This window comes from Anoplopoma fimbria, chromosome 3 (assembly GCF_027596085.1).
Source record: "Anoplopoma fimbria isolate UVic2021 breed Golden Eagle Sablefish chromosome 3, Afim_UVic_2022, whole genome shotgun sequence".
Taxonomy (NCBI): domain Eukaryota; kingdom Metazoa; phylum Chordata; class Actinopteri; order Perciformes; family Anoplopomatidae; genus Anoplopoma; species Anoplopoma fimbria.
Window position 1 is genome coordinate 26,896,201 of NC_072451.1, and position 26,387 is coordinate 26,922,587.

The following is a 26,387-nucleotide window of genomic DNA, read 5'->3' on the forward strand; positions in this document are numbered from 1 at the left end:
GACCTGCTCGCCTTCGTGCAGACTTTGTGTAAAGGATTATCTCAGCCCACCACCAACCTGGTGGCCGGCTGTTTGCAGCTGAACTCCAGGAGCTTCCTCACAGACCACAACGGGGAGGTGGTGTTCCCGGGCCGGTCTCCCTACGACGGCCTGTACCCGTACCCCGGCTCAGACACGACCACGCCGCCGGGCCACAGCGGGCCGGACAGCAGCTCCAAAGGGTTCCGACACTACGGCGGGTACGAGCCGTACTACGAGCCGGACCCGTCCCCGAGCCCGGCAGTCCTCCGTACGACCAGGTCAGCCCACCGGTCAACTTTAACGGGATCTTCTCCCTGAAGCACGACGAGCCTCCAGACTACAGTAAAGCCCACTACGGGCTGCACGGCCCGGTGTACCGGGGGCACGGGGCCGTGTACCGGGAGCACGGGGCCGTGTACCGGGGGGCCCCGGAGGCCCGGTTCCCCTACGACATGCACGTCCGAGGACAGGCCTTCCAGACACAAGGGGACGTCCACGGCTCCTTCCACAGCTAGGCTGCTGGACAAGGGTCAGGGGTCAGGTGTTAGAAGCGATGCAGAGGTCCCAGAGGTGCAGAGAGGAACGGGATGGCCTCCAGGAGCAGAGAATGCCCATTTTAAGTCTTGTTTTGTTTTTGTTTTAAACATGTGTAAAGTGAGCAAATTAGATATCATGATTTCACTTGTCGAGGAGGAAGAAAAAAGAAAAAGACACAAGAACGCCATTGTTTTGGGAACAACTGCAATGAATTCAATCTGAACACTTTTAAGTAAACTAAGGTATTTCTTGCTAAACATGAAGTGTTTCGTTAAAGGTGAGTGTTTACAGTCACAGGGCATTGTGTTTCTATCGGTCATGGCTTATTTAAAAGTGTACAGTGAACATTACATTTCATTTTCTGCTTATTTAATCAATGAAATTATTTTCGTGGAGAACTAAAATCAGCTGCAGACGTGAGTTAATATTCAGTCTGTTAATAAGGGTCAGCTGAGCTATGCAAGGCAGACAAATGCTCATAAACAGGATATATGTCTATTTACACTCACAAGGCGTTTCTCTAATATCAAATTAAAAATGATCACAAATTATTAATTATTTTTTAAAGGCAGTTTGGAGACGTGCACGTGTTTAGGAGACCTGCTGATGATGATGATGATGATGATGATGATGATGATGATGTCATCTGAACTGGTCCTATAAAACCGGAAGTTGTGGGGGGGGAAAGAATACTAAACGCATAATTTGTATTTTGAGTAAATAGTGTGGTAACGAGGTGAATGTAAATTATTGTATTTATTTATTTAAACTTATTTATTATAAGTCCGTCAATTTGAATGTGGATAATATATTATGAAATGATGTACAATTCAAAAATGTGACCTTTTTATGTGAATTTCCATACATTTAAAATTGGTTTATGTTGCATTGTTGTATATTTCACTGCAGCTGGAAGGAAAATCATTGTGTGTGAGATGAACAAAGTGTGTCATGAATCCGATCAACATGCCTTAAACAGAGACGATGACCATCAATATGCAACGAAATGACAGTTTTGGATAGTTTGATGTGAACTTTTTACACTTTCTTGTTCCTGCTGAAGAGCAGCTGATGCACTTCATGTATTTCTGCACAATGTTGCTGACTGTACTCATAAATTATGTTGGTTTTGTAACATTACCCGAATGATGAATGACTTTTTGGATGATATTCTTTATATTTTATTTCTCTCTCTCTCACACACACACACACACACACACACACACACACACACACACACACACACACACACACACACACACACACACACACACACACACACACACAGGCCCACGTACACTCCTGAAACTCGTTATGGATCGAAATATTCGTGAAGTAATGTGTTAATGTTTTGTGATGTGTTTTGTTGCAATAAAAGAGGCTGTCAGACTTATGTTGCAGCTTCTCGGCTCTCTGTGGAAATGATCGACAGCAGACGGCGATTAAAAATAAATAAATAAATAAATACATAAATACATTGATATGAATGAATCAAGATACAAACGCTGCGGGCGTAATTTTATTTATTTATTATTATTCGTTGCATTTTTTACATGTTAATTATTCCTGACAAACCTCTGAGCTTAGCTACTATCCGGCCTTTTGATAATAAGAGACATAAGACACAAGACTCTTAAGCTTATAGTTACAAACCGAAATTAAAGGATTTTCTAAACATTACGACACAAATGTTTTAGCTTCACTTAAAGTGTGATTTTCCCTCCAACAGTTATAGAGATAGCCAGAAAAAAAAACTGCGCAAATCCAACGCAGAGTTTTGAAATTGTTTATTTAAAAAAAGGCTTGTCAATATAATCTGATCTCATTTCAGTCGATCAGATGGCTGATGTGACAAATAATGCCCACGAGGTGCTGGACGTCTGCCAGAGATCCCAGTCCTCCCAGTCCTCCCAGTCCTCCCAGTCAGAAGAGACGTGGAACTGGTATTCCCTGAAGACGCAGCACCTTCTGTTAAAGGTGGTCCCACTCTCTAAATGGTCAAAAAGAAAAGTTATTGTTTTTTTTAATCCAGTTAACTTTTCTTTTCTTATCTTTGTAATAAATATGTTTAGGATAACATAAAGACATGTGACTCCAGATTAGAATGAATGTAAACGCACCTTTCATTTATTAGCTTATTCGCAGTTTGACTAACCTATAAAAGGTCAATTTATACAAACAATAAAATAAAGATACAACCGATGTTAATGAAATTAAGTGGAAAACGTAATTAGTAACTGCTCAGAACAGTGTTGATGATCACCGGCTGGATGGACTGTTTAATATTTAATATTTCAGTGCTTGGATTGTCTTTCACTTTCACGTTAAACATGTTTGATTTACTCTTCATGTATCATCGTCATTCACAAAACAATTGATTACTAAATCCATCATCTGTGGCCGAAAGCGTTGAAAGAGTCCAACGCGAAAACACACGTCAGATGCTGATGATTTAAAGATTTAGTTATGAGGTAGCAATTTATAAATAAATGATAAAACAACACAGGAGGGAAATGAGGTTCATAAAGCAATGCTTAAAGAAAACACACGTTATAAGCTGTGACTTTACCTGTAGCTGGAGACAATTAAATTAAAGGTAACAGCAACAAAAACATTTTTAATTTCTTCCACCTGATTGTAATAAACGATGGCTGACTTTTTTTGAAATGTTATGTAACTGTGACTTTTAGGGACCAATAGTAAGAGAAGGATGTGATCGCATGGAAAATCAGATTTCTGAGTTTGAGAAAGTCTGTGTGTGACTTGAGAGAGAGGAAGGATACAAACACACGTATGAAACATTTTACACTTTAATAACATAAAGAACAATATTTTCAAAGTCCTGTCAAGCCCATAAGAAGAAGATAAGAGAACCTATTTCAGCATTTATTCAATTAAGTGGAAGTTGAATTGCAAATCATCACAAATGTTTGTTTCGGTAGAGAGAAAAATCAGGGCTGTCATATACTGTAGGCGAATAATGAGAAATCACATTGTCATATTTGTAATTACAGGTGAACATGACATTAGGAGCGTTGCAAATAATCGTTCAATAAACGTGTTTGTGGAGGGTTAAAAGATCAGCAACAAAAGCAAAACCAGGTGAAACTAAATAAGCCTAATGGAAGCTTCTATTAGAGATCACAAACCACAATATTACGTAAACTGCATTTTTCTACAGCAAAGCATTTCAAACTGAGCTCGGACGTGATTAAGAAATCTGTTCTGCTTTTGGTGATTTTTTTTTTTCCAGCAGTCAAGATTCAATAAAATCTTGAAAATCACAAATTCAACTTGCAGAGGAAAATAACAAAAATCGAGTTTTTATTTTTTTTTTCTATTAAGAAAAGGTCTTGTTTTCCTGTCTTCATTCCCTCACTCATCCTTCTCTCTCTGTATCATCATACCACTGGAGGGCCGGGTGACTAAAGGTCCCCTGGGGGCCCTCAAGCACCTCTTTAGCCCCCCATCCTTCATCAGGCCTTATTTATCCCATTCACTCACATTATCACCATGTCAGTCTTACTGCTTTTTCTAGCAGGCTGTGTGTGTGTGTGTGTGTGTGTGTGTGTGTGTGTGTGTGTGTGTGTGTGTGTGTGTGTGTGTGTGTGTGTGTGTGTGTGTGTGTGTGTGTGTGTGTGTGTGTGTGTGTGTGTGTGTGTGTGTGTGTGTGTGTGTGTGTGTGTGTGTGTGTGTGTGTGTGTGTGTGTGTGTGTGTGTGTGTGTGTGTGTGTGTGTGTGTGTGTGTGTGTGTGTGTGTGTGTGTGTGTGTGTGTGTGTGTGTGTGTGTGTGTGTGTGTGTGTATGTGTGTGTGTGTGTGTGTGTGTGTGTGTGTGTGTGTGTGTGTGTGTGTGTGTGTGTGTGTGTGTGTGTGTGTGTGTGTGTGTGTGTGTGTGTGTGTGTGTGTGTGTGTGTGTGTGTGTGTGTGTGTGTGTGGGGTTTCACGCCCACAGGGTCCACGGGGCGGCGTGCGGCAGTTTAGGATGGGGTCAAACGTGTACACGTACCCCTACATTCATGCAGCTCATTAAGCTGTGTGGAGAGAGAGCGAGTGAGAGAGGGGGAGAGAAGAAGTAGAGAGAGAGAGAGAGAGAGAGAGAGAGAGAGAGAGAGAGAGAGAGAGGGAGAGAGAGAGAGAGAGAGAGAGAACATATGGCCCGCTCTGTGTGGGAGGTGAAGGACAGGAATGGGTGATGTATATCCTATAGAGGTGAATATGCAATCTGAGATGTGGTATCGCAATTAGTGCAAAAACAAACATTGTGTTTCTCCTGGAATAAGTTGCAGAAGAACAGGAATCACCTCAGAAGTTAAGAAAAGTTTCATGCATTCACCTATAACACAAAAAAAAACAAGCACAAATGCATCCTCATAAGCATTTTATTTTGTAATATACTATGTTAATTTATTGTAATCGGGATCCTTTTTCCTGCAATGTCTGGAAATCTGAGCACCAGTCAAGAAAAAAAAAAAAAAAATGAAAATAATGTTCAACCGCCTCGTCGGCAAGCATCCTCAAATTTTGTGCCATTCCCAAGCCCCAGATGGTGTGGGATGGGAAACGTTCCCCCATTAAATTCCTAATAATCATTTCTCCTGCGGAATCGGGGGTGGTGGCAGTGGGGATGGAGGAGGGTGGGGTGCGAGTGTGTGTCTGTGTGTGTGTGTGTGTGTGTGTGTGTGTGTGTGTGTGTGTGTGTGTGTGTGTGTGTGTGTGTGTGTGTGTGTGTGTGTGTGTGTGTGCGGCTGTGAAGTGAGGATTGGGTTGGTGGGTGAGGGGAGTAGAGGGATTTGGTGTTTTAATTAGACAGATTTAAGGAGCTGAACCCCCTCTCAAACTGTGTGTGTGTGTGTGTGTGTGTGTGTGTAGAGGGACTCACTCGTATTCATTTATGCTTATATTTCTGTGCGTGTGGGTGCATGTGTGAAAGAATTACACATATGAGTAAAGACGTGTGTTTGCGTGTGTGGGTGCGTGTGTGTTGCAGGTCACGGCAGGGCTGCTGCTGCAGCAGAGGAGGCCTGACACTCCAGTACTGTGGGCCAGGATCTCATTAACGTGTCAGATTGGTGGATCAGTCTCTCTGGCAGCAGGCCCGGCCTCTCACAGGAAGTACTTTCTCTCTATCTGTGAACTTGGCACTGAGAGGTTAGAGAGGGAGGGAGGGAGGAAGATGAGGGGGAATATATTGTCCTGAAGGAGAGGGGAGAGAAAGAGGCATTAATTATAATATTTGGTCAGATTGGATAAATATTGGGTGAAGGATTGTGGTTTAAGAGCTGCTTTTATCCGTCGGGGAAGTTAATGAGTTATGAACAGGAGCACTGATTCGCGTGGAGTGGGAGAGTCAGACCAGGCTTCTGCACTTGCACTATTTTGGAGGTGGAGATATGCTAAGTATGTGACGGGAGCATCTGCCACTACATCACCTTTGTGCATTGTGCTCTTTGTCTAGGGCTACCCCGACTGGGTGTACGCATGCATGTGTGTGAGAAAGTGTGTGTGTGGCTACAACATGAGGGAGTATGGGGTGTGGTTTTGGAGCAGGTGGGAAGCATACAGGGGTGTGATCCTCTGACACCCCAGCAACACCCTATTTCAGGGCACTTTGAGAGGCACGCTGGTGCTACTGGGTGAAGTGGTATACATTCCCCCGACTGTGAATATGAACGTGTAATATGACTGCATCGTGGTGTGCGATGTATAAAATCTAAATATTCCACAAGTTTGGAGAGTATGTTGAACATGAAAAAACATTTTTCATTGAGCAAACAATTAAGAGTTTTACGTCATGGATGAATTTGACACTCCTTTGTCTGGTAGCTTGATAGCTTAATAGCCCATCTAGTTAGCTTGGAATAATCGATGCTAGCTACATTTCTCTCTACAGTAGCTCACTAGTTAGCTCACTAGTTAGCTCACTAGTTAGCTCACTAGTTAGCTCGAGTGACCACAATTTAGTGGACAATAAGTGATTGCTGTATTGAGAAATGGAAGGAAATAGGTCTTAAAAGTTGTAAAATTCACTAATAGCCAAATCAAGGCCAATTTTCCTCGGCATAAAAGAATGCCATTCATTTGAAGCAGCAGAGATCGAGCTTTGAAGCCAATTTCAGATAGTGGCCAAATAGTGGTATTCAAATTTCGGGGTCTGTAAAGCCATGGAGCCAAGAAATACTTTTCCCATTGGCAAATAACTTTTTTATTGATTTTTATTTTTATTTTTATTCAATAATAACTGAATCCAGAGTTAATCATCTTCTACCATTCCCAACACCAAGCTAGTTACATACTGACGCCTGGTCAGGACTTTTGGTGTCACTTTCTAACTAACAGTGGCTAAAAAAATGATGCTCCATTACGGTTGTTGGGAAGTAATATAATAATAAGGAAAAACACCTGACTTCATGATAACTCAACAGCACTCTGAGACACAAACATCCATCTTCTTGTTGACTGTCCTGTGTTTGTTTTTTCAGTCTTTTACTACGTCATCACACTCCCAGACGTTTTCTCTGAGTGCCTAATAATGACTGGAAAGTATTGAAATTGTCATAACACAAAGGCCCGGTGCTTCAGTGTCAGGCGCTGAGGGGGCGTGACAAAGAGTCTGTATTTGGCACCCTGAGAATGAGAATGGGCGGAAATGAGGAGAGCAAGCGGCTCGGAGGCGGAGTTAAAGGAAACACTTGTGTGCTTGCTCCCTGGGCCCATTGATGCAGAATCACTGCGGATTAACAAGGTAATTAAGAAGCCAAACTTTTTTGGCTTCATGTGCCAAGGCAACAGGGCCCCGCCTCCAACGTTGTATCCAGTTCTCTTTACACATCCATGGGTACAACAACTGGCTGTAAAGATGCTTTGCAGTGAGAAAAAACTAAGCAGAAGGCTAAACGAGTTTGTATGACGAAACGGTTGGGTAGATGCATCAACACTGGTTTCCTTTTCTTCAGCGAGAACTGAACATTTTTCAACACTAGTAAGATAAGAGATAAAATAAGATACGCCTTTATTAGTCCCACAGCAGGGTCATTTGCAGGATTACAGCAGCAGAGAGGATGGTGCAAACAAGAGACATGTAAAAAACAAGATCAAAAGAAGTATTATAAATAAGTAATAACACAGTAAAGAATAATACATAAGTAAAAAAAATTATAAAATCCACAATAACTAAAACATTATATAAACAGGTCGAATAATTTTAGTATTGCACAGTGGATTGCACAGATTTTTTTATATTGCACAGTATGCTAGCATGATACATTAGCCTCAAGGGCTAGAATGTATTCGTTGCTTTGCAACACTGTCAGCTTGATGGCAAGCTGTTTTGATGTATAGATATATAGATAGTATTACTTGAGTTGAACAACTTGGTAAATACTATTTACAAACTCTTGTTCAAAAAATATTTGCAACTTAAATATATAGGCATTCATAAGTATTTAGATATTTGTTCTAAACTGACATGTCATGGAAGGGAAGTGTTTACTTTACCTTCTAAATAAAATACAGTTCCACAAGTTTAAAGAACATATTGAACATAAACAACTTGATTATGTTGAACCTTAATGTTCTGTTTGGGGTCCTGAAGATCTCCTACTCAACAGATCAAAAAGCATACTTAACATTACTTTGAAACATTGTTACTTCATCACTTTTACTTATATTAAGATATTTCATTTATAAACATGATTTTTAAAGAGGACAAGTTTCAACCCGGCCAAAAATGATGTGTAAATACAAAAGCTTGTTCATAAGGAATCTAACAAGTTGAACCTCTCTAGGGTCTAACTGAGCCCAAAACATTAGTTAATTCATCCGTCGGGTAATGTATATATTTTGTCTGTTTCAGTATTTTGTCACCTTTATCAAATTTGAAAGTCCAAGTTTGTAGATAGATAGATAGATAGATAGATAGATAGATAGATAGATAGATAGATAGATAGATAGATAGATAGATAGATAGATAGATAGATAGATAGATAGATAGATAGATAGATAGATAGATAGATAGATAGATAGATAGATAGATAGATAGATAGAGAGGATAAGAAAAGATAGATAGATACCTTTCTGATGCTTCACTGACACTAATGTTCTTCCACCATCACCCCGTTCCCATTTGGAAATGAGAAATCACCAACATTAAACATGTAAGAACAAGAAGGAACTTTCTCAGCTCATCTAGACTAATTATATAGTGCTTTGTGAGGAGTCATTAGGTACATAATTAACTATCTATTAGTATGGAGAAAGAATCCATTCATAATATCTATACTAAAAGGACTTACTGCTCTTTCTTAACTCGTAACGTATTGTTTCATAATCACTCCTCCTCATGATTAATAAGAATCTTGATCGACCATCTAATATCACTCAATTCAGATGAGGTATCCACTGCAGTACTTTCATTGAATGCAATTAATGCAAAGTTTAATAAAAAATCTCATATTAAAGTAGTTCTCTTCTATAAGCAGGATTTGTTTGTAAAACCTAAGAAAATGTGGTCCTCAAGCATCAGCTGGCAAAGAGCATCAACAAACAACAATGTGTATCAGCAAAATCCAATTCAATTTGGGTTTTTTTGTTGTGAAGAAGAGAGTACTTCTTTGCAGTTTTACGTTGTCAGACATGCAGATGCACATTTCTGTGGAGGTCATGACTGTAACAACCTGGCAGGAGAGTCATCTGATCAAAGTATGATCTCTCTGCTGTAGAATATCTGTGCGTATCGTTTTAGTATTCTAGTCCATTCTGCGCCATCACCAATCTGTCCCATACTGCCTTTCAAGCATTTCCTGTGGGACTCATGCTGTGTTCGCAAGGCCTCTCTCTCTCTCTCTCTCTCTCTCTCTCTCTCTTTCTCTCCCCCTCACACACGCACACACACATACACACACGCACGCACACAAACACACGCATATTACACACCCATGCACATACTGTGTTGACTGCATAGGGAAGTGAGCTGTCTGCGGAGGGTTGGATTCTTGGTGTCGGTCCAAAAATGTGTCACTCGGGACACGCATGGCCTGCTGGAGGCAGGAATTCTGTCGCTAATGGGCCCCGCAGCCGTCGGCACCACCTGGGGATATGGGAGACGGGATGGATGGAGGGATGGAGGGATGGAGGGATGGAGGGAGGAAGGGATGGAGGGAGGAAGGGAGTGTGTGCAGCACAATGCGTTCCTAACAAACAGGAGGATGGTGTGTGTGTGAGTGGGATAAGGAAATTGAGTGAGTTATCTATCTATCTATCTATCTATCTATCTATCTATCTATCTATCTATCTATCTATCTATCTATCTATCTATCTATCTATCTATCTATCTATCTATCTATCTATCATCCATCCATCCATCCATCCATCCATCCATCCATCCCATCCATCCATCCATCCCATCTATCTATCTATCTATCTATCTATCTATCTATCTATCTATCTATCTATCTATCTATCTATCTATCTATCTATCTATCTATCTATCTATCTATCTATATGTCCATGAAATGAAACACTTAAATGTTCACTAAGCTGTGAAAGCAGCTTGAATGTATTTTTATTCTTAAACCTACCGCAATAAAAAGAGAGTCCCCATATTCTATCAGATACAAACCAAGTTGTTTGCGTTCAATATGTTCTTTGAACTTGTGGAATTAATGTATTTAGAAGGAAAAGTCAACATTTTTCCCCGCCATGAAAGACAGCTTATAAAAAATGTGAAGGCATAAACAGGCAGGGCAGGTGTTGACGATGCAAATGAAACGGATGACAGATGGTGAGCTTCGCGATTGCTCACTGTGCAGATAATGGATGGAGGTAATCAAATTCCTCTGAGGCTTTGGGACTTTCTTCAGAACTTTCTCATCAATTGCACCATCAAACAGTACCATCGTCAAAAACACCCCCAACCCCCCACCCCCACCCCCACCCCCTCTACCTCAAAAGAAGGGATACATACAAGATTTTATTTGTTGATAGGCTTGGCCAAGTTTTGCAGCTAATGTTGAATACTTTTTTCTGTTAATATTTGTGGAACTGACTCACAGAAGATCGTGATAGTGTCGGGGCAAATCCAGGTGTCGTTTTATCATCATACATGCCTCTATGACACGGATATGAATCTGTGTATGTGTGTGTGTACGTGTGTGTGTGGCTTAGCAGGGGATCAGATGACAGGTTTTAAAATGTACTGCAGCTATTATAGAAAAAGCAACAATCACAACAGCAGGCCTACAAAGCAAGTCTGCAGGGGAGAGTCTGCTGTTTCCATCCATGAAAACCCTCCTTTCATGTTCTGTCATCGAAGCTTTCATAGATTTATTCACTCGAGCCGTGATAGTTGTTGTTACTTCAAAAAGGATGTTCATGAAAACAAGCATCTGATGTATATTTTTCATATTTTCGCACTGGAGGGCTGTAGTCCTGTAAATGTCCCCATCAGTGTGTTGACAGCCGTTTGATTTTCATAGGGCCCAGTTTGAAGGTCAGTTTAATGGTCCGTTTGTGTTTTGTACCCGTCTTGCTTCAGTGGAAGCTTCAAAACAAAGAGGGTCAGACGCCGCAATAAATGACATCTTTTTACGAGTAAAACATGCCATTAAAAATGCAATATGTCTTCCGATAAGTGTGGAAACTATTTTATTGCACAACTTATTCTCCAAAGAATCTATGAAAACATTTCTGTTGAAGAGTTGATTTGCAAACTTGGCTTGGCTGTTATCAGTATGGAAGACAAACAATGCTGTATCAGACAGGACTTGAAAATGCCAATTCTGTATCAGAAAAGCATTTTCCTGTCACAACACTCAAGAGCTGCAACAATTCTCCTTCACACTTCCAGCAATGATAACAGCTTCAAGTGTCAAACATATGTCTGCAGAAAAAGCGTAGGAGAAAGTATCACAGAGGCAAAGGGAAGAAAGTATGCTGAATATCACAAGATTTTATGTGTCAGGTGATGCTGTTTTTTTGTGCCTGTTTTTCTTCATGAATAAATGTGATAATTGCTCTTGCGAAATATCAGGACAGCGCACCATATTGATTATGTTTAAGGTGTAAAAGCATTTGCCTTGCATTCCTTTTTATGTTGCTATGATAATACTGGTTTTCTGACAGGCTGCTGCCGGTAGGTGTCTCTTTCTAAGCTTGTTCAGTGGCACCTAAATTGGAGGAAAAACTCCATAATGAGAAAGAGAAACATATTGTTAGAGAAATAACCAGCACGAGCTTCCGTAAAATAACTTTCCCCGTTGTTCCGTGCCCAACCAGATCAAGGGGCACATACAGCCAAGTGAGTGTAATTAACTTTTTCCGAACTCATTTGGATAATCTCTCCCTCAGTTACCTTAGCTTGTGTGAAATTCCCAATTAACTATATCCCAGCAAAGAAACATTCAACGCCATGTGAAATTTCTTAATGAATTCCTTTGTCTCTGACTGGCACAGATGAGGCATGAGAAAGGCACATGTACGGCGAGCGTATTAGTTAGGCGAGCCCATGTGATGGTGCCCGTTCACGGCTGACGGAGCCTTGGTATCCTCGGGCATGGCTGCCAAGCTGCCAGTCTGTGCCGTCACACCTTGCTGCCTTTAAAGATTGCCCTGCAGAGACGGGGAGGGGGTACCGAGGGCCTCACGTTTTTTAACAACGCACAGTCTGGCAACCCAGGAGGGTTTACGACTCAGGATCGGTGCCAAGAACTGCCCACCAGAGAGAAGGGGGTGAGGGGAGAGGGGGGGGATGCAAGGAGATATGGGTGTAGAGCACACACATTAACGCAAGGTATATGTGCATGAATATGTGCATATGAATGCTTCCTCTATGTTGGCGTGTGTGTGTCCGTGTGTGTGTGTGTGTGTTAGGAGAGGCAGCTGGGTCCAGTAGTGGGGTGCATAGCCAACCAAACAGTATCGCAAATCAATTCATCAAGCTTTCTCTGTGACATGTTACGGGAAAGAGAAAAGTGTCTGCACATACAGTGTACCCTAGCATCATCACACACATCACACACACACACACAGCACACACACATACACACACACACACACACACACACACACACACACACACACACACACACACACACACACACACACACACAGACACACACTGCCTTTTCTCAGTAATCCACACAAATGGCAGTGGATGGCAGAATGTAAATGAGCTGGTTATTACACAGCAACGTTCATCAAGCTGAGCTGGAAAGACTTCAATGGCCCTGATGAATATGCATGCAAATTTGTTAATTAAGTTAATTATTCTGCTGAAAATTCATTTGTCTTCCCAAGGACATTTCTGCGATGATTTTAACATGTTTCCACCATTAGTCATGCACGGTGCTATTGAAAATCACTTCTGCTCACCTTTTGGAAAGTTGTGGCCAAAAAAAAAGGGGGGAAACAGAACACCTACAGATGAGGAGGAGGAGGAGGAGGAGGAGGAGGAGGCACGAAGCAGGTAGAGGACAACATATCAGGGGCGTGGAGTGTGGTCGGAGGTAGACGGCAGCTGGTGCAGCCTGAGGATAAGGAAGGGTAAGCCAAAAAGCATGGTCTGTAGGATATTAGCTCAGTGGGTAGAGCACTGAAGAGCCGGTGCCAGGTCTGGAGGTCCACTTCTCATCGGGACCATCCAAGTTAAAAATGTTTTCATTTATAGCACTGCAAAGCACTTTGGACTAAAACGCTTGTGCTCTGTTTTGTGACTTTTTATGAGGTGAGGTTATGTTAGGTTGTGGACAGAAATGTAAATGAGGTTATACTCTTTGATATACAGTTTAAAAGCTAAAGGAATTAATAAAAAAAATGTCCTGGGAATACAGCTGTTTCATAATGTTAATGACCTAATCTGTTACTGTACATGTACATTAAAATATATATTCCCTTACATAATGTTATGTTGTGTTATGTTATGTTATGTTATGTTATGTTATGTTATGTTATGTTATGTTGTGTTATGTTGTGTTGTGTTGTGTTGTGTTGTGTTGTGTTATGTTGTGTTGTGTTATGTTTTGGAGGATTTAGAGAATTGATTTGTTAATCTCAATCTTAATCCTTTTATGTAATAAAGGCATCAGGAGGTGAAATAGTGGTGATCGTATGATAGCAGTTACATGAGGTGGACATGAAGCTAAGACTGCAAGCAAGCACACAACACATTCATGGACAAAAATATATTTTTTCATCAGAGTTTCAGGATTATACTGGTTTGTTTAATGTTCCACAACATTAACACAATTGCTGTTAATTTCTTACAAGTGAATACGGTTTAACGATGAGTCACGATTTGTGTCTTATTATCAAACCGATTTATATTGCCTATCAACACTTTTTTTTCATTAATTTGTCTTTAACTGTACTTGTCAAAAATGTTATGTTGAATTTATATCTTTTTGCTCATTATATCCAAAATTAAATCAGGGTTGTCTTTTTAAAAATATACCTTTTTTATTTGGTGTGTATTTTATCATGTACAGGTAGGTAACTTTTTATTTTCGAATAAATTGCTTCATCATAATTAAGCAAATTCAGCAATTTGACCCTTCATAATGGTTTCTTAATAACCTACACCAACATCTAAATGTAATGTAATTCCTTGACCAATGCGGACAGTAACATAACATCTGATGTGAGGGTAACACATAATAAAATGAAATAAAATACCAGGGGAATTCGGCTTTTCCCTCTTATTTGAGGCCGTAAGTATAATTGTTTGAAACATAAATTATTATTCCCAAGTCATGTTTCTAGTGTAATGTCATGTTGTCTCAAGGGCCCTGTCCTCGTCGACAATCCTTCTTCAGTCATTGTCCACAATGCCACAAAGTAGCAAAAAAAGACACATGAAATTCTAGTAAACGAGAAAAAGTAAAAGTGTAAGTTTCAAAGCGAGAGATGCTGTAAAAGAAGAAAAAAACAAAGAAGTGAAGATACAAAAACAGCCAGATGGGAAACATTTAGCAAGAAACATCAGGACGCACTGTTTGATACATCAAATGGCCAGTCTTACAAGAGGCAGCTAAGCCTTTGCAGTAGGTTTAGTCTGAATATCCAGATGTTTGATTTGTTAATTAAGTCTCCATCGTTGTTAATCACTGTGTTTTTTCCTATCTGACAACAGCAGGTAAGTAGAGGAGAGCGACCCTAAAATATACAGATATGATGGTGTGGGAAATGCAGAGACAGGCTGCATTTGTTCTTTGTGGTGAATATTTTTGTTTGAAAACACATGCAGTCAAAAAAGTTGCTGATCTTCTCAAACTAAAATGAAAATGTATTCAAAGCAGTGCAGCTCTTTAGGGATCACTGGTATTGATCTTTCTGTCAAACTATAAGAGAGTACATCTGTGTCTTACTTCTTTGTGGCTGTATATTGTTATCATTAATGTGGTCCAGTAATAATGAAGCAAACAGCATGAAGCCAATACCCATGTCCCCTCTAGTGGAGAAATGTAGCACTGCATTGGCAAAATATGGCCAAGATGCAGGAGGAGAGGTGGGTTACTTCTACTTTTAAGAATGTACTCCAACACGTGTCACCCTCCTGGATTCATAATTGAGCAAAGCAAAGATGTGTTTGTTCATTGTGAGTTAAACAATAAATCTAATCCTTTTTTCAAACATTTTATTCCCATGACAAATTCAATCAGGATGATTGTGCATTAGCGAAATGTCATACATGCCAGTGTATGTCGTACAAGGATTAAGTCATCCATATTTGTTCACTGAAACAGTTGTTTGTAGCGATAAGGCTGACACACTTAACCGATGTGCACGCATTTTCCTGACAGTCCAGATTAACAGGCAATAAGACTTTATTAGCAATATGCACAAAATACACACACATTTTCACAATTTCAAGGCATCAATTAAATTCACATATGGTTGGAGTAATTATCGTTATAGATAACTGGAATTAAAGGGGAGATATCAATGTGAAAAAAAGGAGGGTGAGGTGCCCTGGAGAAATGAAGAGCAGGGAGTGAACGTTCGGGCCAGGGAGTGCCAGGAGCAGAGACTATAAGAAAACAACAGCAGCTGTTTAGCTTGTGGCTAAAAACGGGATGGAACAACAACATCATTTGCTAAGAAAATGATCCGGGAAAAGAGATTGTAGTGACTTGAAGATATGAAATAGGATGCCTTAGATTGCCTTTTTCTATTTTATCTCCATCTGGTGTGTTTTCTTTTGTGTTGCTCTAGATGCTGTTGTTTTTTTATCTGTGGTTTTTGATTGTATTAATTATTATAATAAACTTCCTGCAATAGTTTTTTTTTGCATATAAAAAAGAAAAATCTGAAAAAAACCACATCTTGAGTCCTTTTCCCTCCTGACAGCTGACACTCCACAGCAAGGTAAGATGCGATCTGTCGGGGGTTTGATCACTTCTCAGAAACACTCATAGTTTAGACATGAGGAACTTATGCAAGATTGTGCGAAGGTTGTTCCCCAAACTGCATCATTCAGACGTCACTGGTATTTTGACTGCATGAAGACTTAACACAGGATAATATTAGTGACTTGCATGCACAACTTTATTACAACCACAGAATCCAATTTATCGCTGCTATTGCACACACTCTCATATATGATAATATTCGGCACAGAATGCTCTCCGATGCCTGCCAGAGAATGTGTGAGCACACCCGTGACTGCTCTGCCCTTGACTTGTATCCATTCATCCAAGCGTGCTGGATGGTTTAGTTAATTAAGCTTAATCTACCCCCTGAGACAGATAGGAGTGCTGTTACAGTGGCCCACTGAGCTGTCCCTATACACTCTTTTCCGGACCCCCCGTGGAGCCATCAGGCCCGAGCTACTCAACCATGTTCAAGTACACTGACAGGGCTCTGGAGAAACACATTACATAGAACAGAGTTAAAAGATTTGGACCACAGAAGAGGAACAAAAAAAAAAAAAAAAAAAAGGTTTGTGAAATAATTGAGTTAAATTACTTAAACTGTTGGAATTTATGGCACACGTCATTTTAAAGAAACGCAACCAAAAGCACATGGACTGTGGAGTTAGACATACTTGACTGGCTACGATTTTAATCACAAATATGCAGTCTGTTACATTTTATTGATCCTGCTGCTCGGAGCTAATTTGTTTATTCTGTGTCACATTGACAAGGTCACTCCAGAGGGAAACATTTCCTGTAACATATTGGCCGGGCCGATGTGTAAAAAAAGAGAGGAAGAGGGAATAAATTACAAAGGTATAGAATTGCTTTATTTGCAGTTAAAGTGGGCGCACAAGGCACATTGCACATAATGAAGACAGAGACTAAACAGGTGTGGACAGAAATTTAAAATCTGATATGCAGGTAATACTGTTTGACATATACTTTGTTAGCAAAAAGATACACTTTGTTAACAAAAACAATGTCCTTGAATTCAATTTATTTTAAATAAATGCCTAATCTTTTATTTTTGGTCACAAAAACATAAACATTGACATAAATGAAGAAGGAGCAATAAGCAATTTGTGTGTAATAGATCAAAATTAGTCAAAACTAAGGCTAAATTGCCCAACAAATGTTATCTAATCAACAACAAAACATACAGTAACGTCAGATATAAATGCTTTATAAGTGCTTTAAAAGAGCTCTAGTCATAGTTTAATTAAATTAAAGATATCACATTGTATACGTAATCATTGTATCAGTTACATGGCGTTACAAGTGAAATTGTTCTTCCTGTACTTCCCTGTGTGATCAACAATCATCACATTGACATCAAAGCATGAGATCAAAATCAATATTAAGCAAAAAACATTATTTAACATTAAACAATTATTTTTGTTGCCATCTTGTGGGTTGATTCGTTCAGTGCAGTAAAATCATCTAACAATGTGATCGTAAGTGTTGATTTTACTACAATTGAAAACGTTTGCTACAGCTTTTTAGCAATGACCACAAAACATCTCTGTAGGTGCTATCTGTTGTCTTTCACTACGTGCCAGTTTGTTTATTTCTGATGCGATCTACAAAAAAATTCACTAAATTCACTCCCCCACATGATTTATCAGTATTTTCATTTCTACCTGCTTTCTGTTTCTGTTGTTGCAAGTGACTGTTTACTAAATTCCTTCACACGAACTGGTAGCCATAGGTGCTGCTGTTACAACATTACCTAGAAACAGTAGTGTTACGCCCACTGACCTAACTCTGGCCTCTTTTTGAAAGAGAGTGGACTCTCTGTGTGTTTCAGGTTTACCATGCCCCCCTTTCAGTGCCTAAAGCAACCACACCTCAATGTCATCAGGCCAGTGGAGCTGCATATCAACCTCTGGATCCAGCTGCTGTCGTGATCAATGATACTGTGGAACCTGTGTTTATGTCATTACCCTCGATTTTGGCTGGTTAGTTGGTGGGGAGGTTTGTTAGTAACCGATCTGGGTCCTTTTGGGGAAGCTGGGTAGGGGTTCTGTGCCATTTAAGTTGTTGTTTCTGTTTTCTCCTGTTTTCTAGTCAGCTAGGGAGCTCAGTTTTGTGTTTTGGTTTGTTTCTGTAGGAAAGTTGTATTTCTTATTTTCTAGATTGTGTTGGGGTTTTGTTTATTATTTTGGCCTTAGAGACCCTGACGTCCATGCTGCCATTTAAGTTGGGTTTATTTCTGTTAATCAGTTTGTGATCAATAAATGTTACTTATTGTGCTCAAGTCTTCCAGCTGCCTTTCATTTAGTGTCAACCTTCGTACCCCTAAACCATTAAGTAGGCCGTAACAAGTAGTTATGTAGTAATCTTACTTGTTAAATATTTTTTGCTTTGGGAAGAATCCAATAGTTTATGAAAAAGGACTTTACAATAGGGGTGAAACACGTTTAGGATGCACTATGTTCGTGTTTACCTGCATGTAGTAGCAGCTTTTGACATATTTGATGGAGTCACTCCGCTTCATCTTTCTTAAAAGCCAATTTTGCAATAACCTCAAAATATCTCTGTGTTGTCTTTCATTACGCGCCAGTTGTTTTATTTCTGATGCAATCTAGAAGAGAAATTCTCTCCCCCGCATGATTATCTTTATTTTCGTTTCTGCCTGCTCTGTTACTGTTGTTGCAAGTAACTGTTGACTATGTTCCTTCCCCAAATAGTGACTGTCCAATCGTAGCTTAGCAACTGTATCCAGGAAAGGCATGTCTGTCAAAGTTTGGATTGGATTTAGTTTGGATGCTGTCTTTTCTTGGTTCACTCAAAAGCAAAAACACAAGAGGAATACTGTAAGGGTGGATCAAATACTAGGTTTGGCTGCAACCATTAGCTTATCCTGCTAAAAAGCTTACCTACAGTGGGAACTTACCCAGTGCTATTTCCAAGATCAAGCAATAGCACATGATTAGCTTATTCAATTTGTTTGTGGGTCTACACTTTGAAGCTTAAAGATGGAGTGAGGGACATTTACATATAGGCCTATAACAACGTCGGTTACATTGAACCCCTTGTGAAACAAGTTCACATAATGCTGACTAAGCCTATCGCTGCCAGGGAAGCTATCTGTATGTCGCAGTAAAACAGAGTTGTGGTGTCTGTGGCGACTTAAAAGGGCAGGAAGACATTTAACATTTTTGCACAACTCTCTATGAAGTAATACATTTAATAAACAAATATCCTGTATGTAATGCAGACCAATGTTGATGGAAGAGAGTAATGGGAAACCGAGGATATGGAAAAAAGTCAAAAGATACTGACTAGCTGTTACATAGCAATAAAATAATTTGTATTTTGAATGTACAAAAACAGGGCAAAGCTTAAATGAAAAGACAAAAGATTTCTCCAACCCACAACGTGCTTGTAGAAGTGAAGGATTATGTCTTTGCTTTTGTTGAGCACTATTGATATTCCATGTTTGTCACGGTTGGTGTGTGGACCCAAGAGCAGTACGACGAGGAGACAGATAAAGTTCTGGAGCTTTATTTGAAGCTGAGAACACAGCAGACAGACAGGCAGGATATGACTCACAGTGGGAAACAGGCAAGGGATCAGGCAGACGGAAACCAGAGGAAGCGGAGGCTAATCACGTGGTCTGGGACAGAAGGCTGAGACGTTGACCGGGGCACAGGCAAGGCAGGGAAGTCCAGACAGGCAGGGTTGGCAACAGGAAATCAGTCCACGGGAAATTGCTGGAAAGTGTAGCATGAATACAACGAGTGGCCAGAGTGAACTGAGAGAGAGTGACAGGCAGGTGAACAGAGTGAGCCAATTAGGTGAGTGAGACAGAGTGACAGGGAGTATGGAGCTACTGACAGTATGGAGGAAGAACTGTGACAATGTTCTTGTTTTTCATTCCATATTCTTGTTTTTTCATTCCAAATTCTTAAGCTTTCTCAATTTCTACATTAATAATTTCCCAAAGTGATTAATTACGTAAAGTAACTATTCTGTTACATCAAAAGATAGAAACATCAGCAAAACATTGCCTTGGGTATCGTTTTAATATTGGGCATGTATATAATATGATACTGCCAGACAGTTCACTCTCTCTGTCACTTTGACCAAGTAGAAGTACTTGCACAGCAGAATTTAAAATCCACCCTCTCATGACATTTCAATGCAATAGGTGGAAAACAGAAGTGAAAAAAAACATATAGATTCCAGCTTCATTTTATTCGAGCATGTTACAGTAAAAGCATATTTACACACCATCATACACACTGACATCCTTTACTAACAAGATTTTTTTTTACAAATATAATAATTTACTTGGTACATTTCTAAAATATATTTACATACAAAAAGACCCTCTCATATTAGTAAGGAAATGTGCAAACATAGGTGGGGTTAAATAAATACAAACTATATGATGTGAAAGCACTTTCAGGTTTCATTCATCTATTTGCTGTGTAGTTCAAACGTAACAGCAGAGTTTTCTGCCACAAAAGCTACGATCTGAGTGCTCTGGCCAGTTGCTCTTTCCCTTTTCTTCTTCTTGGCTTTCTCACAGCATAAAAAATCCAAAAGATGTCTTCGCATCTTTTGTGAGTGCATATACAGCAGAGGGTTCATACAGCAGTGAGAATAAGCAAGTACTTGGCAAATAGAATAGGCAATCTCCAAGCGTTCCTGTGCATTGCAGTCTTTGGGTTCGTACAGAGTTCCGATGAAAAGCAAAATACTGTGAGGTCCCCAGCAGATGAAGAAGGCGGCGACAATACATAACACCAGCACTACAGTCCTGGACCTTTTTCTGTTTGAGGCCTGCAAAACTGTCTTGAGGATGGCAGAATAGCAGAAAACAATGATGGCCAATGGGAGGAAGAAGAGCAGTGACACCTGGAGATAATAGCCAAGCTTGACATCATGTTCATCAGAGAGATCCTCACAAAAGGAAATACCGCCACTCTCTTCCACCTTCATTTTGATAGCATCACTCAAGGACGCAGCCGTGCTGATGACCCAGGCAGCTACACAGGCTACAATTGCAAACCTCTGCCTCCTTACTGAGTAGCTCGGCATGTTGTGCAGCACCACTATTGTGAACCGATCCACAGTCATGGCAGTCAGTAGAATGATGCTGCTGTACAAACCAACAATGTAAGCCGCAGTCATCAGCTTACAGGTAAACTCACCAAAGATCCAGTGGTGCAGCTGATGGACGGCCCAGAATGGGAGCGTGACAGTGAAGATCAAATCAGAGCAGGCCAGGTTCAGGACGAATAGATTAGTAACATTTCTCAGGTTCTCTTGCGTGACGAGAACAAGAAGGAGAAGACAGTTGCCTGTGACACTGAAGATGAAGATCAAAATTTGGGAGACGCCACTGATTGTTTCAAAGTTAAACATCTCATCACAAGGATACACCACATCATCGGTGGTTTCCACAAGTCCACCGCTCACTGTTGAGTAGGACTCCATTGTAGTTTCTTCTGGGAAACATGGCATAAAATAGAAAATTGGCAAATTGTAATTAAGAAAAGTAGATGTCTACAACCGTACAAAATTCATGATTTTAAAAAGCAATTACTGTATTGAAATGAATAATTCCTTATATTGATGAATAAACATTTAATATGGAGAACAAATATGTACTAGGTAGGTAATCCCAAAATATACAGAGCCATTAGAGTCAATTTTAGGATACTTACCCTGAATGATGGTGGTCATGTCTTGTGCTGTTTTGGGCTGTGGAGGAAAAGTTGTCACATATAACAGCAAACTCAAGGTTCCTCTTTTGTTTCACGTTCAGTCAGTGATTCTGCACTTCAAGAGCAAGAATACACTTTGAATTCATGCAAACTGGTAGCCATAGGTGCTGCTGTTACAGCATTACCTAGAAACAGTAGTGTTACGCCCACTGACCTAACTCTGGCCTCTTTATTGAAAGAGAGTGGACTCTCTGTGTGTTTCAGGTTTACCATGCCCCCCTTTCAGTGCCTAAAGCAACCACACCTCAATGTCATCAGGCCGTCAGTGGAGCTGCATATCAACCTCTGGATCCAGCTGCTGTCGTGATCAATGATACTGTGGAACCTGTGTTTATGTCATTACCCTCGATTTTGGCTGGTTAGTTGGTGGGGAGGTTTGTTAGTAACCGGTCTGGGTCCTTTTGGGGAAGCTGGGTAGGGGTTCTGTGCCATTTAAGTTGTTGTTTCTGTTTTCTCCTGTTTTCTAGTCAGCTAGGGAGCTCAGTATTGTGTTTTGGTTTGTTTCTGTAGGAAAGTTGTATTTCTCATTTTCTAGATTGTGTTGGGGTTTTGTTTATTATTTTGGCCTTAGAGACCCTGACGTCCATGCTGCCATTTAAGTTGGGTTTATTTCTGTTAATCAGTTTGTGATCAATAAATGTTACTTATTGTGCTCAAGTCTTCCAGCTGCCTTTCATTTAGTGTCAACTTTTGTCAAGGGACTTTCAAAGAGTTATGTTACTGGCTTCGTACCCCTAGACCATTAAGTAGGCCATAACAAGTAGTTATGTAGTAATCTTACTTGTTAAATATTTTTTGCTTTGGGAAGAATCCAATAGTTTATGAAAAAGGACTTTACAATAGGGGTGAAACACGTTTAGGATGCACTATGTTCGTGTTTACCTGCATGTAGTAGCAGCTTTTGACATATTTGATGGAGTCACTCCGCTTCATCTTTCTTAAAAGCCAATTTTGCAATAACCTCAAAATATCTCTGTGTTGTCTTTCATTACGCGCCAGTTGTTTTATTTCTGATGCAATCTAGAAGAGAAATTCTCTCCCCCGCATAATTATCTTTATTTTCGTTTCTACCTGCTCTGTTACTGTTGTTGCAAGTAACTGTTGACTATGTTCCTTCCCCAAATAGTGACTGTCCAATCGTAGCTTAGCAACTGTTTCCAGGAAAGGCATGTCTGTCAAAGTTTGGATTGGATTTAGTTTGGATGCTGTCTTTTCTTGGTTCACTCAAAAGCAAAAACACAAGAGGAATACTGTAAGGGTGGATCAAATACTAGGTTTGGCTGCAACCATTAGCTTATCCTGCTAAAAAGCTTACCTACAGTGGGAACTTACCCAGTGCTATTTCCAAGATCAAGCAATAGCACATGATTAGCTTATTCAATTTGTTTGTGGGTCTACACTTTGAAGCTTAAAGATGGAGTGAGGGACATTTACATATAGGCCTATAACAACGTCGGTTACATTGAACCCCTTGTGAAACAAGTTCACATAATGCTGACTAAGCCTATCGCTGCCAGGGAAGCTATCTGTATGTCGCAGTAAAACAGAGTTGTGGTGTCTGTGGCGACTTAAAAGGGCAGGAAGACATTTAACATTTTTGCACAACTCTCTATGAAGTAATAAATTAATAAACAAATATCCTGTATGTAATGCAGACCAATGTTGATGGAAGAGAGTAATGGGAAACCGAGGATATGGAAAAAAGTCTAAAGATACTGACTAGCTGTTACATAGCAATAAAATAATTTGTATTTTGAATGTACAAAAACAGGGCAAAGCTTAAATGAAAAGACAAAAGATTTCTCCAACCCACAACGTGCTTGTAGAAGTGAAGGATTATGTCTTTGCTTTTGTTGAGCACTATTGATATTCCAAATTCTTGTTTTTTCATTCCAAATTCTTAAGCTTTCTCAATTTCTACATTAATAATTTACCAAAGTGATTAATTACGTAAAATAATTATGCTGTTACATCAAAAGATTGAAGCATCAGCAAAACGTTGCCATGGGTATCGTTTTAATATTGGGCATGTATATAATATGATACTGCCAGACAGTTCACTCTCTCTGTCACTTTGACCAAGGAGAAGTACTTGCACAGCAGAATTTAAAATCCAGCCTCTCATGACATTTCAATGCAATAGGTGGAAAACAGAAGTGAAAAAAGACATATAGATTCCAGCTTCATTTTATTCAAGCATGTTACAGTAAAAGCATATTTACACACCATCATACACACTGACATCCTTTACTAACAAGATTTCTCTTTTAACAAATATAATAATTTACTTGGTACATTTATAAAATATATTTACATACAAAAAGACCCTCTCATATTTGTAAGGAAATGTGCAAACATAGGTGGGGTTAAATAAATACAAACTATATGATGTGAAAGCACTTTCAGGTTTCATTCATCTATTTGCTGTGTAGTTCAAACGTAACAGCAGAGGTTTTTTTGCCACAAAAGCTACGATCTGAGTGCTCTGGCCAGTTGCTCTTTCCCTTTTCTTATTCTTGGCTTTCTCACAGCATAACAAATCCAAAAGATGTCTTCGCGTCTTTTGTGAGTGCATATACAGCAGAGGGTTCATACAGCAGTGAGAATAAGCAAGCATGTGGCAAATAGAATAGGCAATCTCCAAGCGTTCCTGTGCATTGCAGTCTTTGGGTTCGTACAGAGTTCCGATGAAAAGCAAAATACTGTGAGGTCCCCAGCAGATGAAGAAGGCGGCGACAATACATAACACCAGCACTACAGTCCTGGACGTTTTTCTGTTTGAGGCCTGCAAAACTGTCTTGAGGATGGCAGAATAGCAGAAAACAATGATGGCCAATGGGAGGAAGAAGAGCAGTGACACCTGGAGATAATAGCCAAGCTTGACATCATGTTCATCAGAGAGATCCTCACAAAGGAAAGCACCGCCACTCTCTTCCACCTTCATTTTGATAGCATCACTCAAGGACGCAGCCGTGCTGATGACCCAGGCAGCTACACAGGCTACAATTGCAAACCTCTGCCTCCTTACTGAGTAGCTCGGCATGTTGTGCAGCACCACTATTGTGAACCGATCCACAGTCATGGCAGTCAGTAGAATGATGCTGCTGTACAAACCAACAATGTAAGCCGCAGTCATCAGCTTACAGGTAAACTCACCAAAGATCCAGTGGTGCAGCTGATGGACGGCCCAGAATGGGAGCGTGACAGTGAAGATCAAATCAGAGCAGGCCAGGTTCAGGACGAATAGATTAGTAACATTTCTCAGGTTCTCTTGCGTGACGAGAACAAGAAGGAGAAGACAGTTGCCTGTGACACTGAAGATGAAGATCAAAATTTGGGAGACACCACTGATTGTTTCAAAGTTAAACATCTCATCACAAGGATACACCACATCATCGGTGGTTTCCACAAGTCCACCGCTCACTGTTGAGTAGGACTCCAGTGTAGTTTCTTCTGGGAAACATGGCATAAAATAGAAAATTGGCAAACTCTAATTACGTAAAAACAGATGTCTACAACGCTTGAAAATTCATGATTTTAAAAAGCAATTTCTATATTGAAATTAATAATTCCTTACATTGATGAATAAACATTTAATATGGAGAACAAATATGTACTAGGTAGGTAATCCCAAAATATACAGAGCCATTAGAGTCAATTTTAGGATACTTACCCTGAATGATGGTGGTCATGTCTTGTGCTGTTTTGGGCTGTGGAGGAAAAGTTGTCACATATAACAGCAAACTCAAGGTTCCTCTTTTGTTTCACGTTCAGTCAGTGATTCTGCACTTCAAGAGCAAGAATACACTTTGAATTCATGCAAACTGGTAGCCATAGGTGCTGCTGTTACAGCATTACCTAGAAACAGTAGTGTTACGCCCACTGACCTAACTCTGGCCTCTTTATTGAAAGAGAGTGGACTCTCTGTGTGTTTCAGGTTTACCATGCCCCCCTTTCAGTGCCTAAAGCAACCACACCTCAATGTCATCAGGCCGTCAGTGGAGCTGCATATCAACCTCTGGATCCAGTGCTTCTGCCCTCTCTTTTGCTCTTGGCCTGTGAGCTGGTTGTTTGCTGCTGTCGTGATCAATGATACTGTGGAACCTGTGTTTATGTCATTACCCTCGATTTTGGCTGGTTAGTTGGTGGGGAGGTTTGTTAGTAACCGATCTGGGTCCTTTTGGGGAAGCTGGGTAGGGGTTCTGTGCCATTTAACTTGTTATTTCTGTTTTCTCCTGTTTTCTAGTCAGCTAGGGAGCTCAGTATTGTGTTTTGGTTTGTTTCTGTAGGAAAGTTGTATTTCTTATTTTCTAGATTGTGTTGGGGTTTTGTTTATTATTTTGGCCTTAGAGACCCTGACGTCCATGCTGCCATTTAAGTTGGGTTTATTTCTGTTAATCAGTTTGTGATCAATAAATGTTACTTATCGTGCTCAGTCTTCCAGCTGCCTTTCAATTTAGTGTCAACTTTTGTCAAGGGACTTTCTAAGAGTTATGTTACTGGCTTCGTACCCCTAGACCATTAAGTAGGCCATAACAAGTAGTTATGTAGTAATCTTTCTTGTTAAATACTTTTTGCTTTGGGAAGAATCCAATAGTTTATGAAAAAGGACTTTACAATAGGGGTGAAACACGTTTAGGATGCACTATGTTCGTGTTTACCTGCATGTAGTAGCAGCTTTT

The 26,387-nt window shown here is 40.1% G+C and overlaps 3 protein-coding genes across 4 annotated transcripts in view; 1 reads left to right on the forward strand and 2 right to left on the reverse strand.

Moving 5' to 3' along the window:
- LOC129089025 (neurogenic differentiation factor 6-B-like) overlaps nt 1-1,289 on the forward strand; it is a 2,144-nt gene extending 855 nt beyond the window's left edge. The window contains 2 exon segments of the mRNA XM_054596342.1: nt 1-258; nt 261-1,289. The exon segment at nt 1-258 is cut by the window's left edge and continues 303 nt beyond it. Coding sequence (XP_054452317.1) covers nt 1-258; nt 261-536 — 534 coding nt within the window. The 3' untranslated portion in view covers nt 537-1,289.
- Nucleotides 1,290-20,135: 18,846 nt separating this feature from the next.
- LOC129089193 (chemokine XC receptor 1-like) lies at nt 20,136-21,863 on the reverse strand. Of its 2 annotated transcripts, none has more exons than XM_054596577.1 (2): nt 21,646-21,863; nt 20,136-21,423 (listed from the first exon to the last, which is right to left on the reverse strand). In XM_054596577.1, exons 1-2 carry the CDS (start codon nt 21,662-21,664, stop codon nt 20,393-20,395), a joined length of 1,050 nt encoding a protein of 349 aa, XP_054452552.1. In that variant the 5' UTR covers nt 21,665-21,863; the 3' UTR covers nt 20,136-20,392. The 2 variants fall into 2 exon arrangements, with proteins under 2 accessions (XP_054452552.1, XP_054452551.1); XM_054596576.1 differs by having other exon boundaries at nt 20,136-21,426.
- A 1,957-nt stretch (nt 21,864-23,820) lies between these two features.
- LOC129089186 (chemokine XC receptor 1-like) lies at nt 23,821-25,595 on the reverse strand. The gene is made up of 2 exons (XM_054596568.1): nt 25,379-25,595; nt 23,821-25,158 (listed from the first exon to the last, which is right to left on the reverse strand). The coding sequence occupies exons 1-2, from the start codon at nt 25,395-25,397 to the stop codon at nt 24,119-24,121; spliced, it is 1,059 nt and encodes a 352-aa protein (XP_054452543.1). The 5' UTR covers nt 25,398-25,595; the 3' UTR covers nt 23,821-24,118.
- Nucleotides 25,596-26,387: the final 792 nt, after the last annotated feature.